Source organism: Platichthys flesus, chromosome 14, assembly GCF_949316205.1.
Source record: "Platichthys flesus chromosome 14, fPlaFle2.1, whole genome shotgun sequence".
Lineage (NCBI taxonomy): Eukaryota > Metazoa > Chordata > Actinopteri > Pleuronectiformes > Pleuronectidae > Platichthys > Platichthys flesus.
Window position 1 is genome coordinate 5,016,493 of NC_084958.1, and position 16,201 is coordinate 5,032,693.

The 16,201-nt window shown below is 42.2% G+C and overlaps 1 protein-coding gene and 1 long non-coding RNA gene across 4 annotated transcripts in view; one reads left to right on the plus strand and one right to left on the minus strand.

Annotated features, from left to right (window-relative positions):
* astn1 (astrotactin 1) overlaps positions 1 to 16,201 on the plus strand; it is a 423,107-nt gene that overhangs the window by 372,869 nt on the left and 34,037 nt on the right. For all 3 annotated transcript variants that reach the window (XM_062404910.1, XM_062404912.1, XM_062404911.1), the window contains 2 exons: positions 90 to 223; positions 1,001 to 1,152. In XM_062404910.1, coding sequence (XP_062260894.1) covers positions 90 to 223; positions 1,001 to 1,152 — 286 coding nt within the window. The remainder of the gene's footprint in view (positions 1 to 89; positions 224 to 1,000; positions 1,153 to 16,201) is intronic.
* On the minus strand, positions 2,136 to 7,309 carry LOC133968727 (uncharacterized). Its single transcript, XR_009924126.1, has 3 exons — positions 7,204 to 7,309; positions 3,167 to 3,220; positions 2,136 to 3,001 (listed from the first exon to the last, which is right to left on the minus strand). It is a non-coding gene; the product is annotated as an uncharacterized LOC133968727 (long non-coding RNA).

Consider the following 16,201-nt stretch of genomic DNA (forward strand, 5'->3'; position numbering starts at 1 on the left):
TCTCTCTCTCTCTCTCTCTCTCTCTCTCTCTCTCTCTCTCTCTCTCTCTCTCTCTCTCTCTCTCTCTCTCTCTCTCTCTCTCTGCACAGTCTCTTCAGGAGGCGATGATGAGCATGCTGTGGTGTTCAGGGAAGGGCAACGTTATCGATGACTGGTGTCGCTGTGACTCCAGCGCTTTTGGCACAGACGGACTGCCCACCTGTGCCCCACTTCCCCAACCCATGTAAGTAACTGAGAATAGCATTACCTTCCTCCTAACACATTACTCTCAGATTGGGTTGTGGTAAAGACCATCCATCACTTCCACTGGCAGAACTCGATCTCCGGCTGCAGTGGTCTTGAGTAATGTGCCTGCAGGATGCGTGTGTACACTGAGATGTGGTGCGACCCAAGAGAACAGCTGTGGATGGATTACTGAGCGAACCTGTACCGGGCACGGGCCCAGAGGCCGGAGGATCGGAGGGCCCACCGGATGAAAGTCTCTGTTTGAAGGGACTGTCATCGTTTCTGTCTGGAAGGTCAAATGGCTCCTGTAAAAGATGCAGTAGTAACCACAGAGACAACAAGGTCATGCAAATCCTCTTCAGACATATGTAAAACAGCCACAAAGAGATATACAGCCAGCGCAACAGAGAAACTAGGCAATCACAGGGGTTGGCTCATGAGTCAACATCATTACAGCAGTCACTGATATATTCCTCCTGTCCAGCTGGGGTGTGCTAATCAAGGAAATTAGCCAGTGTATTGATTGTTTGGAGTGAAAGCCCCTGTACAGATGGACTCAGGAGCCGCGCAGCAGCAGATGATCACTCCGCTGTGAGTCAAATCGGACATGACAGATCGGACGAAGTGGCTGTATATTCTGTTGACAGGGTTGTTTGTGACTCGAGAACCCATCTTCACTGGACTACAGTAGCAGTAACAGTAATGAGACCAGTGTGCTGAGAGCGTCCTTCACTCGGCCGGGCGTTGCTTTACATCTCCGTCGCTCTGTTGCCAGGCTGAAGCTGTCGTACACCTACGAGCCCAGCAGCTCATTGGTCATCCTGGAGTGGAACCACACGGAGCCGCCAATCGGGGTCCGCATCGTCGACTACCTCATCAGCCAGGAGAAGGTGACCGAGAGGACCGACCACTCCAAAGTTGAGACAGGTGCGTGCCCCCAGAATCCCCCCCGTATCATGAGATTGGCAATTTATGACATACAAGATCCAATTAGTGGAAAACTGTGAACGGGTTAATGTTCCCCTTTACTCAAACACTTTGTACTCCAGCACAAGGCCCTGTTGATGGTTTTGTGTAGCACTTCGACGGGAGTAATGAGTAAATCAGTTGGCTGTGTTTGTATGGGCAGCTGCTGGCCACTGTTCATTATTTATGCTGGCTCCATTTGCCAATTTGTCTGCACCATGTGGCCACAAAAGCCTAATTTGTTTTATCTTGTCGACCACCTGGAAGGAATCCTGGCCCAGGGGTGAGAGCGAGGGGATTTCATCAATCTGTAGCTGCACAGTTTACAGGAAAGTTTACCACCTGGCATCATCCCCACTATAATTCTGCAAAATTGACATTTCACTCTTTAGTTTTGGAGTTTCAGAGAAAACAAATTAACAAGCCGTAACAGCCACAACCTCAAAAGTTGACTTGTGGTCAAAGCAAAATATTTTAATTAACAAACAAATGTCATTAAATTCCACAATGGGTGGTTGAGGCCTAGGACAATCTGGACCAACCACACGGACTACCAAGACCCCAAACTTAAAAGGAAACGAACAATAAGACCTGTGCCACGATGACAGAGGCAGCTGCAACTCAAATGGTGGAGACAGAGAGAGAGAGAGATAGAGAGAGAGAGATCCTCCTCTCCTGCCTCCCTTAAATCACCCTCGACCTTATCTCTTCCCTGGCACCTGAGAAAATACGAGAGGAAGAGGAGGAGAGGAAAAACACACTCAGGGATAGCAGAGATTTACTGCGTCTTTCTGAACATTCCGAAAAACATCACTGTGATTAGTGCGGGCCTATTTCACTTGTAGTATTCAAGACCTCCACAAGATGGTGTATACAAGTCATATTAATAATGGGATAATAAATTGTAGGACTTGGTTTGTTGATATATACGGAATACCCACATATTAAGGTGATGTTTTTATTTTATCATAAATACAGATTTTATTCACTGCATGTACAGAACTTGCTTTCAGTGTTGTGGTGATTTGTAGCACTGGTCATGGCAAATGAGTGATGTGACATTATGCTATTCAGTCAATTGGTTCTTTTGGTAGCAGCACATCTAATCAGAATCAACAGAAACCTTTCAGACCTTTGGTGATCGATTTTTTGTAATAATAGGATATTATTTTACCATTAAATCCATCGCAGAATCAGATGTTATAGGTTTACACATACAGGGGATTTTGCTCTGGTATGTTTGTGCTGAGCATAAACGAGAAAATAAATACAAAACATAACAAAAGGTAAGGTAAAATTTGAAAAGTTGATATTAGCGTTTGGACATTTTGACAATTATTGGCCACGGAGAGAGTTACAATTTCACACTCACAGGTGGGTTTTGTTAGGGCGGGTCAGAGAACACAGAGATAGCAGTTGGTTAACAGTATTCATTCAAACTTGTGAAAGCCAGATGGACTGGGAGACTGTTGAGACGTGTCGGAGCAGGGTGCAGGAGGGGGGCCGGTCTAAGGGAGGATCCCAGAGCAGAAGAGATCAGGAGGGCTTGATGTGGTGAGGGTGAGGCCGAGCTTAGATCTGATCCAGGACTTCCCCACATATCTCCAGTAGCATGAAGGACACAGAGGAGAAGCCACAGGAGCAGCAGGGGCGTGTGCAGCTCTGTCATCCATAACAGAGTATCTAGCTTATTTGGCCTGACCTGTATGAGCCAGAACCGGCAAAACAAGGGCGGTTTGTTTTAGCAGTAATGATCCAATCCATAATGGGGACTGTTGCAGCTCCCTGTGAGCACCAGAGTTTGTTGTAGCTTAATGAGAGGATAAACTGTGTTAGTCAGAATCATGGCAACCATTAATCAATGCAGTACATTCAGGAGAGAGAAGCAGGAGAGTGCTTCCTGCATTACTGTTATTATGATATAACAAGTTGTTGGGGCTGTGAGGGAAAACCATTAGTTGCACCATTTACTTACATATTTAAGTCAGTAATCCAACAGCTGCCGATTCAACACACCTCTGGCTTTTCTCTATAAGGAAAGGTGTAAAATAGTATTTTACATTGTAAACATATACAGCTTGTGTCTCACTCTCCTAACCTTTCATATATTACAAGTAAAACATTTTATGAAGCATATGACTGTGATGACCCATGATCACAGGGTCTTTTCTGTGCCTGGTCTCACTGTGTCTGAATTCGATTTGCTGACATGCAGCTGTATTATGCTCCTTAAACCACAGCACCAGCATTTGGTTAGGTTCTAATTAAACAGCATACGTTAGCTAGACTTGCTATAATAATCATGACGTGTAGCCATTTCCTCTTTTTTTGGCATTGCATTTGGAAGCACAGCTGTAGGAGTGTAAATGTATACTTTAGTTATTGTTTTGATAAGAAGAGTAAGGTGATAAAACACATGATCACAATTATAAAGGACTATTTGTAGGTTGAAATAATGACTGTTGTTTATATCTATAGTAAGAAGTTAGATCCAGTTTAATAATTTGTGCGTGAAACATGTTTGGGGATAGATAAGGAAAGGTGGAATTTATATTTATATTACATTTGCATTTTTCCGGAGTATGTTCGTATGATTGTGGTTTCATAGTAACTATGGAATTCATTTGTAGTTTGTGGTTGTGGTTGCCTGCCAGGCAGTCAGAGACTGGAGCCACACAACTTTTTTGACCTCTGTACCTAACACTTTCTTCCTCTTCTCATTTCGGTGCCTTCGGACATGAATAGTATTTATGTACCAATCATTTTTGTGTGAAGAAAAAAGTTCAACTTTACCAAATGGTTATGTTTTCAAGTCGAGAAGGACATCATCTGCTATTCAGATTCTCAATGACATGTTTTCATTCGCCAAAATATAACGGTTGATATTAGTAAATAGTCAGTTGATGAAGTACTTCATATTTTCTTTAAAGGATCTTAGAATTTAGGACTCTGGAGTTGTGTGCTGCTTTATTGTAGTGGAGCAGTTAGTAATGACCATTATTAATTCTGACACAACAACAACGTTCTTTGTGACCATGATCCTACTTCTCTTTGCTTATAGTTTATTATTCTATTTTATATCACATACAGCTACTGCAGGGAAATCTGTGTTGATTTGATTTAACACAAATTGATTTGTGAACATCCTGTTGTCACAGTAACAATATCATCCTGAAACTTGATATTGACCTTCAAGATGAGAAAGCAAAGAAAGAACAACCAACATGAATTTATCATATCAGTTCATACTGGTAAAAATTCCTATATTTCCAAACAAGATTCCCATATGAATCCTGGGACTTTGGGTGTAGATTTTCATTTTCCAGGGTGAGAATATGTACTGTCTATAATGGAAAGAGCAGTTGAACTGCAGGAGCACAAATTAATCTTTAATGCTGGGGAGGCGTTTTGACGAGGAACAGTGAAATATCGCTTTCATGGCAAAAGTGACCTTTCAGGTTCTGTTTTGGAGTTTTGGAACATTATTTTTCTCCCCCGTGCCCTTTGAGCACATCGCCCGTGTCAGCCCACAATTACCACTGTGTTCCAGAGCCTCACAAAACAAAAGTTTGTCCCGATCCCCTAATCTGTGCTGTCAGAGGGATAAACAGAGATGATGAAGACGGTGGCTGCTCCACTATCCGGTATGACTCGCCGTGGTCGAGAGGAATATTTTTTAGCTGTGGTGCCTCGATATAATGTTAACGTAGTCTAAACAAACTTCTTATCGTGCCTCAAAGTCAATCGCTTAGGCACAAGAATAGTACCAGTACTTTATGATGAAAGTTTTAAGTTTTTTGGAAAGAGCTAATCATGTTATGAAAAATATTTAGCTTTTTGATGCAACAGGAACTGCTGCAATTGGAAACACAGATTAAGACATTACTGCTAAAGGAACCTGCTGATGCTATCAGTCGGCGGTTGGTACATGCAGGCAGCGTTAGAGGAGATATTGACGAAGATTCCAATCAGATAAACAGACTAACAACCCACGGTCTTGTATCTGTGATAAGATACTGCGGCTATCATTGAATTTGTGTCAATGTTTTTATGGAAATTAGCAAGGGTACTTGGCGAGACCCAGAGAAACTGCATCACAGGAATATTCCAGCCTGAACTGTGACTGTAACGCTGAGCCTTTCCAGTTCACGGATTCTGCTGCCCTCTCTAAATAAGGCATTGCTTGTTTCCATGGTGTCATGCACTTCAGCCGTCCTCATTAAACTAATGGAGATTACTTTCTCGCGCAAGGGGACGTTTTTTACTATCTCCTCAGCGCTTCTTGCTCCGAAAGGATAGTTTCTTGAAATGTTCCAGCCAGTTTCATCCCTAATCACCAAGCTCGTCCCTGGGCCCTTACTGTATATGCGGATATGATGTTGTGCTTTCATCGCGAAAACAGACCCCAGTCTCTCCGCTAATTGCCTCAAAACAAACTCTCAGACGCAACACTCGCCTGGGAGGGACAATCCATCACCGCAGAATGCAAGTAATGGATGATTTTATCACGCTGGTGCCTAAGCCCCATTATGTCTCTACTTTGTCACAAGAAATGCATGACAGTGCACACACACTATATGTGGGTGTGTTTTCTCCCCTTTGCCTAAGTGTGATGCTGTGATCAGCAAGTCTCTGAAATCCTCAGGTATTCCAAAGCTTACAGTGATAATAAATACAGTATCTTCATCTTTATGATTCAGAGCAGAGGTTTCCTAGACGGGCCTCCCCAGGGAGACTCCGAGCTGTTTCAGAGGAGGCCAAGTAAATTAATGTGAAAGAAATACTCACCAAGGTATTACGGTAGCTTTCTAAAGGGGGTCACATAGAATAGGTGTTAATGTGCGTGATCTGTTTAAAGAGAGAGTTCAGATATTTCCCACTTTCTCTGAGTCTGAGTCTAATAAATGCCTCAGGACCGGCTTTATGTATTTAGTCTCACATCCTGTCAAACAGCAATATTAGGCTTTCTTTGTGCAACTGTGGAAGGCTATTGGGATCAAATAACATCATCAGTATAGACGTCAAGAAAGTGAGAACTAAGGAATTAATCTATGGTGGGGTGAGGGAGAACGTTTCTTCTTTGTCTGAGAGGAGGTCCACAGTCTCAGATGTTGAAAGCCCCTGAAGTACGGCAAAGTTTTTTAATGGGCTTAAAATCTTTAGGGTTACTGTAGATTATTGAAGATTGTTTTACTAAATACATTAGTGCTGTTTCTCTCCCAGCAAAGGAAGAGATTAGCATCTGGTCCAGCCATGACAAAGAGCCTGAGCCTGTTCCTGCAGCACACTGATGCTGGCATGTGAGAGCTTCAGTTCTGGTCTGTTTTGACTTTGTGACCGTGCAAAGATGTCGGATATCTTGCTGTTACTTTGAGAGAAAGTACATAGTAACGTGTCTTCAATCGTAAACAATATTTTTTGTGAGGAATAAAGTTATAGTTCTGTCACTTTTATAAAAAATTCCGACATTCAATCTGTAGTGACCCATTTGAATTAACAATCAAAGGTGTTTTTCGTCTTTGTACCATGCAACTGTCAATAACAGATCTGAGTGTTCAACCTTGTCTGACTGCATGCAAATGTATGTAAATGGATCTGTCCTGTCAAATTTGTTTTTGTAAATATTGACAGCCCTGCTTTGAAAAGATGCATGAAATTGCATTTAATACAAATTCTTTAAACTAACGCAACAAAAAAATTATTAAAAGTGGCCTTCAGTTACTAGATTTTGAAATAATAAAGTATAGCTGCAAAGCAAGGGAATAAATCCACCCTGTTAGAGACATATGGACTTTGGCCAAAAAAACAGTTTCCTATCCAAACATTATCAATGACTGTACAAGTCACATTAACACCTCAAGAGCAAAGAAGATTTTTCTCCTATAGCGCAAGAAGCGACAGCTGTACATCCAGAGGAAGCTAGACTCTCAAACAGACTATATTTTAACTCCTCATCTTTCTTTTTATACCCACCAGACACCAAGAAGATAACATATAGGTCACACAGCTTACCTAGATCACATTCTATAACTTACGACTGTTGAAATTGTCGAAACTTTTAACAGCTCCCCTTTGCTGCCGTTTAGACGCTCCGATGTGTGAAATTGCCCGTCGCAGCTCTAATTACACTGAGAGAGAGTCAGTGGGGCTATGCTGCTTTAAAAGAAGACACACACACACACGTACATACACACACACACACACACACACACACACATAATGCAGGAGAGTTTAACAGCCTACAGTATTCACGATGCCGTGAGAGCTGACCTTGTCTTAAGCGAGATGATTGATTACTTTGGAAAAACACACCCCGATAATGTGCACACACACACGGCAAAGGTGGCTAGGCACGGATGTTCTGTTGAGTTACGAGAGAGGAGGCGGGAGAAGGGAAGGGGGAGGAAAAGGACCACCAAGGAAAGAGGAGGAGGAAAGGGAGAAAGATAGAGACAGGGGGAAACGGAAAGACAGAAACAGGGCAGAAAAGAAGGAAAGATCTGGAAAGCTGGCCATGTTGTGTGGTTTTGATTTAAGCTGTCAAGTCCTCTGTAATTTCGGAGAGCCAGTCTCATATGAGCTGAAGCACAGTTCTCCACAGACCCTTGGCCTCCTCTTCCTCTTCATCTTCTCTCCTCAAACCTTTTCTGACAATATCCTCTATTCTTATCTTTGCTTCTCCTCCTACTCCCTCCTGTGTTTTTTTCTTTAGACTTGCCCCCACTATGGCCTCCTCTCCCTTTTCTTTTTGGTACCACATGTTCCCTCTCTCTCTCATTCCTCCTGCTTTAATCATCTCCTGTTTCAAATGTTCTCTTGTTTTCACCAAGAGGCATCACAATAGGGTAAAACATAGTCCAAACAATGCTGTATTGTGGAGAGACTATCCAGTCAGGGAAAATATCTAATTATGTTCAGGCAACTGTAACTGCATATATTATACCATGTAGTATTGTAGTAGTAGAACTCTGAGGCAATTGAAGTGATTTTTCATTGCAACTTCTTACAACCAAGGGAAGGTGCCGCCCCATCACTCTCAATGTGAGCAGGATGTATGCATGACATTCTATTTTGCCGGATAATAAATTAGGAGTCATGAATGATGGCAGGACCTTCACACCATTAATAATGATACTTTAATGAGCATTGATGTAACTGTGTAATGAAGTTCAAGTGAGATCCCCATTCTGGACAAGTGACACGAGATTGATCAATGAGAGCAACCAAAGCTGCTTTCTGGATTATGCGCTGACTTTCTCTGCCCGGCCTTCTCGAATAAGGTCTGCAGAAATCCACGAGAAATCTGTGTGTGCTGGATTCCTGAATAATGCAGAGGATTTGCTGCTGTTGTGCATGTGTGAACGGCAAACTCTAGATCAACTCTGCAAACTCTGCAAACTAGTCCAAAGTCCGAAAACGACTTTAGACTAGTTTTCTTCAATGTCCAATGTGTGTATCATTGGGATAAACAAATAGAGATCTTGCTGGTTTTCTACAGGCTAACGTGCCATGCTAGCTATCAATAAAATGCCACCGGGGTCTCCCAAACACAGCCAGATACAAACGGATCGCTTTTCGGCAATCTTTAGTTTCTCATACATAAATTCACAAAATACAAGCAGTTTCTGCTGGTATCTAGCTTTGCAACTGGGCTCTGTTCAGTCTCTCTCCGTGTTCCTCTCCTCTCCCTCTGGCAGCTCTGCTGCTGTCATTTGAACCAGAGGATCAATCAGCTAACAGCCCTCTGCTGCACTGGTACAGGTGGAGGTGCTCTGTGAGCCTCCTCCATGCTTACAAGAAGTCCCAGGAAATCAAATCCAGTCAAGATAAACACAACAGGTTCGCCTGCTGCTTTTGCCCCTGCTATCACATTAATGTGACTTGATTGGCTAGTGAATCTTCTTGAGTGTTTGTTTGAACATAATTTGGCGATGCAACGGAACCACAATGCAGCTCTGCAATGCATGACATTCATGACATCGCCCCATTCCAAGTGAATGAGCAGAGTTTTGGTTGACACGTTTATGGCATACATGAGTCCAAAGTTAGTGATTGAAGGGAGGCTTGAGATTTTAATACTATACCATGTAATACATTATTCATTCATATTCATACATTATTCTTCCTGAGATAAATTAATCTGATTATTTTTGTTTGTTGATCTCTTTTCCCTGCTCCTCTACCACCCACATGGCTGGTGGTAGAGGGGAAAGAAGAAAATGCTATAAGACTTCTAAATGAAGGTAGAATCTTCTAGTTCAATTTCAACCAATTGTTCTCGCTAGGATTTGCATGGTAACCCAGTTCAATTATTTGTTTTTCACACCGGTACTGCTGCTATCGTAAACTGTTTGATGCTACTTCAATATCAAAATTAATATTTCTTCCCGGCATTTAATCCCCAAATGGTCCGCATGATAAATTCCAGGAGGACAGTGAAAACAGATCCTCCATTTACGGGAAAAAGATCCGAACAGACATGACTGATCATCTGTGAAGAAAACCAAAAAAGAACAAATATCTGCCCTTTACTTTCTCTGCAGTCTCATCAGAAACAGATGTTAGGATATTCCAATTTCTACAAAACAACCTTTTTTATGCACAGAGCATATATTCATTAACGGCTGCATGTCGTGTATTTGTTGTGTTTGTGCTTATGTAATGTTGGATTCATCAACATACAGTACATACAGCTGATGATTATGGCAGCCAACTAAGATCTGGAGCTGACAACAGCTTGTTTGTGTAGTAATCTCTTCCTTAACAAGCTTCAGGCACACAAGGTGAGATCATACTGTAAGAGCACACTTACACACACACACACGCATGTGTTCGGTCCCCGGCAGATGTGTGGAAGCTTCATGAATAGGAAGTCTGCTTTAAGTCAGGCCACCGCTCGGCTGGACCAGACTCACTGTGGAAACAAACATCCCTCGAGCTGTGAGCAATACAATGAGGTAACAGCTTTGATCACCAGGCGAGGTCGAGGTTTGCTCAAGGGTCAGTGGAACAAGGGGATCCAATCAATAAACACATTACTCACCTATCTACATTACACACACCGACGCCAAGGGTGACTGAAATGTATGTGTGTGTGTATGTCACCCAAAACCTAAACCAGGATGAGCTTCTTCTCCGTACCAGTCACTTCCTCTGAGCTGCCTCTGCATGCATGACCCACGCCACCTGCTTCCTCTTGACTGTAGTGAACACAGCACTACAGTATGTCATCTTGACCAATCAGTCGAAAATTTCCTGCAATTAATGTCTGGAATACAATTTGCAACAGAAGGCGGCATATAGCTCAATCCAATGAAGGCCTTCAAAAAGCAAAAGCACAAAAATATACTTGGCGGAAAAAAAATGTTAACTGTCATGTTGATGATTCGACCATGTCACCCACCACACCACCTACCCTTAATTTTCTGGGTCCAGGTTGCACAGAAGGCAACAATGCAGAAGCTCCTGGAACGAGACTCATCCATTACACCTGTCAAATCCTGACCACCCCCCCTCCCCCCCGCAATGTATTTAAGTCACCAGGAAGGTCTGCATGAGGCATTCTATTCATAAACCTGTCAGTGCAACTATCTGAAATGATGATGGATGCGTCGTGGCCCCCATCTCTTAGTCAATCATTCCAGCAGGGTAGCAGCTTACTTTCAACACAGTGGCGCAGTCACAGTTGTACACTAACAGATATGACCTCGGACTTGGAGGTGCTGACCCCTCACGACTACTGCATATCTTAAACGTGTTCCTCACTGCAAGTATTGTATAGAGTCCTCTGAACAGCGGCCAATTTAATATAGAATGCATATTAGAGATGTGTGTTATTGGTCTACTCAAGGATTAATCATCGCTACCATTGCTAGGTAAACCCAGAAATACTTATTAGTTAAACGTATTATTGACATCAGTGTTGCCATAGTTACTTTGAAAAAGTAACTTAGTTACTTTACAAGTTACTTGATTTTAAAAGTAACTAAGTTAGATTACAAGTTACTTGATTTTAAAAGTAACTAACTTAGATTGCAAGTTACTTTATTAGTTACAATCAGCAGCTGCCGACAACACCCCCGCCGCCTCAACATAAAAATGACAACCGGTTTGGCCAACACTAACTTTATTAGACACCGCCGGAGCCCCCCCCCCCCCCCCCCCCGGCGAACGACGCTGTAGCTGAGGTGATCCGCAGAAGGAGCCAGACACACGTCCAGAGTCGCTGCCGCCGACCGCCGTACCCGGTCCCCTCCAACCGGTCCCCGCCTTCCGCAGCGCCGATGGACACCGCCCCGCAGCATACTAGAAGGAAAGACCCCGCACCGCGGACGAGCACCTCCCCCCCTAAAAAAACGTAGAGGAGTGCTGCACACGAGCCTCCGGCGGTGTGGTGAGAAGGGTGACGGGGCGACTGCTTCCCCAGCCGCAGGACGTGCCCAGCGGTTTAACCACAAATACCGAAATAGCAAGGCAAGGTGACTTGGACAAGTAACTTTAATCTGATTACTGGTTTGGAAATAGTAACGCCTTAGATTACGCATTACTGAAAAAAATGGTCAGATTAGAGTAACGCGTTACTAAGTAGCGCGTTACCGGCATTCTATAAATGGACAATGCTGATCAACTGTGCTTAAACTGGCATACAACCACCAATCAGCACAATGTGGACATTAACCTGCAGTATTTACTTTTAACCATATCAATTCAACTTTGCGCAATTTTCACTGTTTTCGAAGTGAAGTAGTCTGAAATTGTTCTCAAATCCATGGGGTAGGTAATCATTAGAACCATCTCTACTGCTGATCCAACTTACAGAAGGTGGTCATTAGTTTACAGCTCTGCATTTCTCCAGTGTGCAAGACACAGATACTCCAGATGTTTTATTATGACTACAAACGTGGTCATCATCATCATCATCATCAATGTTTGGCCTGGTGTTCTACTCCTACACTCACGAAACATGTTGGTTAGCACTTCATAGAGCAGTTCAATAGGAAAATACCACTGGATTTTAAGAAGCCAGTCCATCCAGGTTTCCCGATCTCTACAAACAGGAGCATTGATGTCTCCCTGTGAAGTCTCAAATTAGAGCTCTCTCCAGAACCCCACCAAGGGTTTCCAAGAAGGCTGGCTTCCTGGAAACGTGTTCAGTACATAAACAGCTGAGAGTCCAAACTTTCCTGTCTGCAACAGGTATTGCTAAGGGGATCTCTCCTCTTCTGCTTGACTGTAACATAACCTACTGAGCATTCTCTCACCACATGGTGTCCCTGGACAAATCCATAAATAAAGAGACTACTATGCCTATCATGGAGTCCAGGCCCGGTCCAGAACCAGTGCTGTGCTTGCAGGTGTCCTGACAGTATGAGGTCAGAAATGCACATGCTCCTTTCCCAGGAAAAACATTCCATGTTTCACATAGCCAGAATTTAATCCAATACCAAAGATGTGTCTGCCAATGTTCACCTGCAAGCAGCCTCTCTGCGTTTGTCTTCATCACCAGGCACTAACTGACTGTGTCAGACTTCACCACGGGTTGTTTCTCTCAACACAGTGCTGCAGGAAACTGTTAACGATATCACATGACGGGACATTTTGATACAGGGTTCTTGTTTCCTTTGTTTGTAGACTTTATCGACTCATGAATGCCTACACTGTATTGAATAGTATGATTTACGTATGTCACATCCTTTTCAAGCCATCTTTTGTTTTTGGTCATTTACATCTCAATTACTTCTTGGAAAGTTAGTCAGATTTATTATTAACTAAATTATGTAAATTATACTAACTTAACATGTCATTTATATGAATATTCATTGATAAAATACTTCCTATATTATGACACTATATATAAAAAACATTATTTAAAAACCTGAGATCTGTACTCCTTTCACTTCTCCCCCTGATGTCATTTTTAAGGAACGACCTAATATATACAAAAACCCTTTTTGTTGCAATAATTTTGAGGGGCCTGGGTAATGTAATAATTATTAAAAACACTGACTCACACTTCAACAATTAAACTAAAAGCACAAGCAGTGAAATGGGGATGCATTCAAAATCTTCTAAACAAGAGTGGGCAGCACTGATAAACGCTAGATACAAGGAGACTCAATCTGTGGTGGCAACTGACACTTAACTTAGTGTCTGTGGGACAAATTAGGATCTACGGTCATATCAGAGAGCAGCTTTGAACTGCCAATTACAGAGGGGCAATTTGGCTGAAACCAACATTGAAAAGTTGATGGGCCTCTTCTGGCATCTTCATGAAGAAAATAAATGTTCTATATGTCGGAGGCTAAACTGCACTGGTAAGTCAGTCTTTCTGGCATGCTGTCATGGAATTAATGGGTAACACTTCAGCACTAACATTTCTGATTCATACCCAGCCCTGCTCCCCGTCCCTTCTCTAAGTGGAATGGTTATTCTTCTTGTAAATACCACGTGCACCACTCACCTCTTACAGTACATGCACATGAACAGCAGAGAGCACTGTGATTGTTCTGATAAATTAGGGTTTTTGTTGCATTCACTCTCTGTGTTAGTTGCCAGAGTATATGAATGGAGTCTAGTTACTGAGCTGTAACTGTTGCAGGGTTAAGTCCTCACAACCTCATAACCAATTATAACCAATTTCAAACCTTAACAATAATCCAGTCTGTCAGAAGCTTGAGTGTAAGGGCTGAAGCACTTTCATTGTTTTCCGTGCTTCAATGTAAACCAGGTTATTCAGTAGTGTGTGTAAATGGTGAGCTACTGTGCTAAATTGTAACTGCTGCTGAAGGCATGAATGCAGAAATGTTGAATTTAACAAAATAATAAGATTAGATTTTGTAGAATATTTGAGCAAACATTTGATAAAACATTAAAAACAATGACTCAAGACATGAAAGGTTTGTCCTTTCTAGCTGTGTAGTAGCCTGTGGCTCTAAGGATGCCACTCAGTCACTTCACAGCTTTGGTCCAGGGTAAAGTCATCTGACATTCTGCACACATTCAAGATGTTTGATGAATGCTTATAAGTTTGGTGACCGATTCTCATCTAGACTAAAATCAGGTTTGCATTTCCATCTGTCGAATCCAATACTTTGGTGTTTTGAGCTGTTAACGACAGCTGACCTGTGTTTGGTGCAAGTGAATGAGAATTACCATGGGATATGTTAAACAGAGACGTTGTCATTGAGAGAATGATTCTCATGCCGACATTGTATGGGAGGAGCTGACATAATATTGAGCTCAAATCATTATTGTGCGGTACAACCTCAAAAGCTGCTGGTGCTGCAGTAGACTTTTGATCTTAAATGATCAGAGTCTAAACAAGAAACAAAAACAAACAAACGTGGAAAACCCTTTCAACACAGAAATCACAGCAATGCATGTGCTCCCACTGGTGTTGACTGAAAAGCCTTCCCTGACAATAGAAACGAGACACTGGATTTAACGTGAGAGCTGCACAAATGATGGACCGTTAGAAAAGTTTCAAAATTGATACACCTGCAATACAATAGACCAGTGGCAAATATATGTCCTACCCTCAGGGAGCGATATGGAGCGGGTCACTGAGATCAAGTAAGACGGTTTGTTTTTAGCTCAATGAAAATTTAAAAAAAAATTATTTGCTGTCCTTAGCTCCAACCGTCGTAGTCACATATTACATGAGCAGATATTGCACAGCTCCAATGTAGAAAGCACCAACAGGCTGGACACAATGTTTCCATATATGCTGAACTTCCTAAACCCTGTAAACAGACTTTGATGTATATTGGCACACTAAACCCTTTGACATGCCAACAGTCATTGTAAGACGGCTTCAATTTGGAAGGAGTTGCACTGTGTCTGTGCTCTATTACATGACAAGTAAACATGCAAAAGAGAGAGCTGTGTTTCATTGTACAGTGAGTACTGGTCAGTGAAAACAAGGAGAGAGATCCAAGAGAGCTCCCAGTTGTCCCTAACAGAAGGAAAGAATGGGTTTTAAACAGTAAGAAACAAAGGGGATGTAATCAGGAAAATAAAGCTTTACGTAAACACCATCCTTAAATGAATCAATATCCATAAAATGATCGATCTGTCTATCATAATGTATCCTTTGATACTGGCCCAGCGGTCTTCACCATCATCTTCCGACCGTCAGCTAGGTGTAATATCATTTTTTTCTAGTTTTGGTATTCCTGCTATATTTCCCTATATTTTCTACTTGATAACTAAATCCACAACAATTCATCAAGGCCCACAGTGTCAGTTCACAAGTTCATAAACTGGAAAATCTGCCTAATTTGAATGACACACTGGGGATTGTGCTTCAGTAAGTACTCTCAGAAAAAAATAACATTTGGAGCCAGTTGGTGTGAAAAGACACAGTTGCAGACATGCGTGAGACAAACGGCTGATAGACAGCCTAAAGCCTCCAGAAGCACTTAAAAATGTTGTCATTGTGAATTGTGCATTGCTCAATTTAGAGGGGGAATGACAGATTAAGAGAAAGTGAGAGGGAAAAGTAAGTAAGAAAGTGGAAATGTTGAGAGAAGCCAAAATCTTGACTTTCCCCATACAATCCACAAATTAAAGGACTGGTATGTTGACACGCAGGTTTTTTTTACGATATTATTTTCAAACTATACACTTAGTTACAAGGAATGAAGCCTTTAGACTTCAGTGTGTGTTATTGACTGTTGTATCTCCTTTTTGTCCAAGGTGTTTCATTCTTTCACTGACGTATTTGGCCAAATCTACGGTTGGCGTGCAAAGCTCTCTCATGGCAATTGCTATCCATTTGGTCAGATTCATTTCTATCAAATTATAAAACAATTTCTCGCCCCCGTGAAGATGTAATGTTCTATGAATTATGCTGCCGTGACGCAAGTGGCAGCTGAGCTGCATGCATATCAAACCCAAATTGGGTGAAAACACGCACAGATTACAGGGTTGTTCCTCCATCTCATTCACACAAGGCCATTTTTTTAAATGATACCTTGAAGCAATCCCATCCTCTTCTTTCCAACTCATC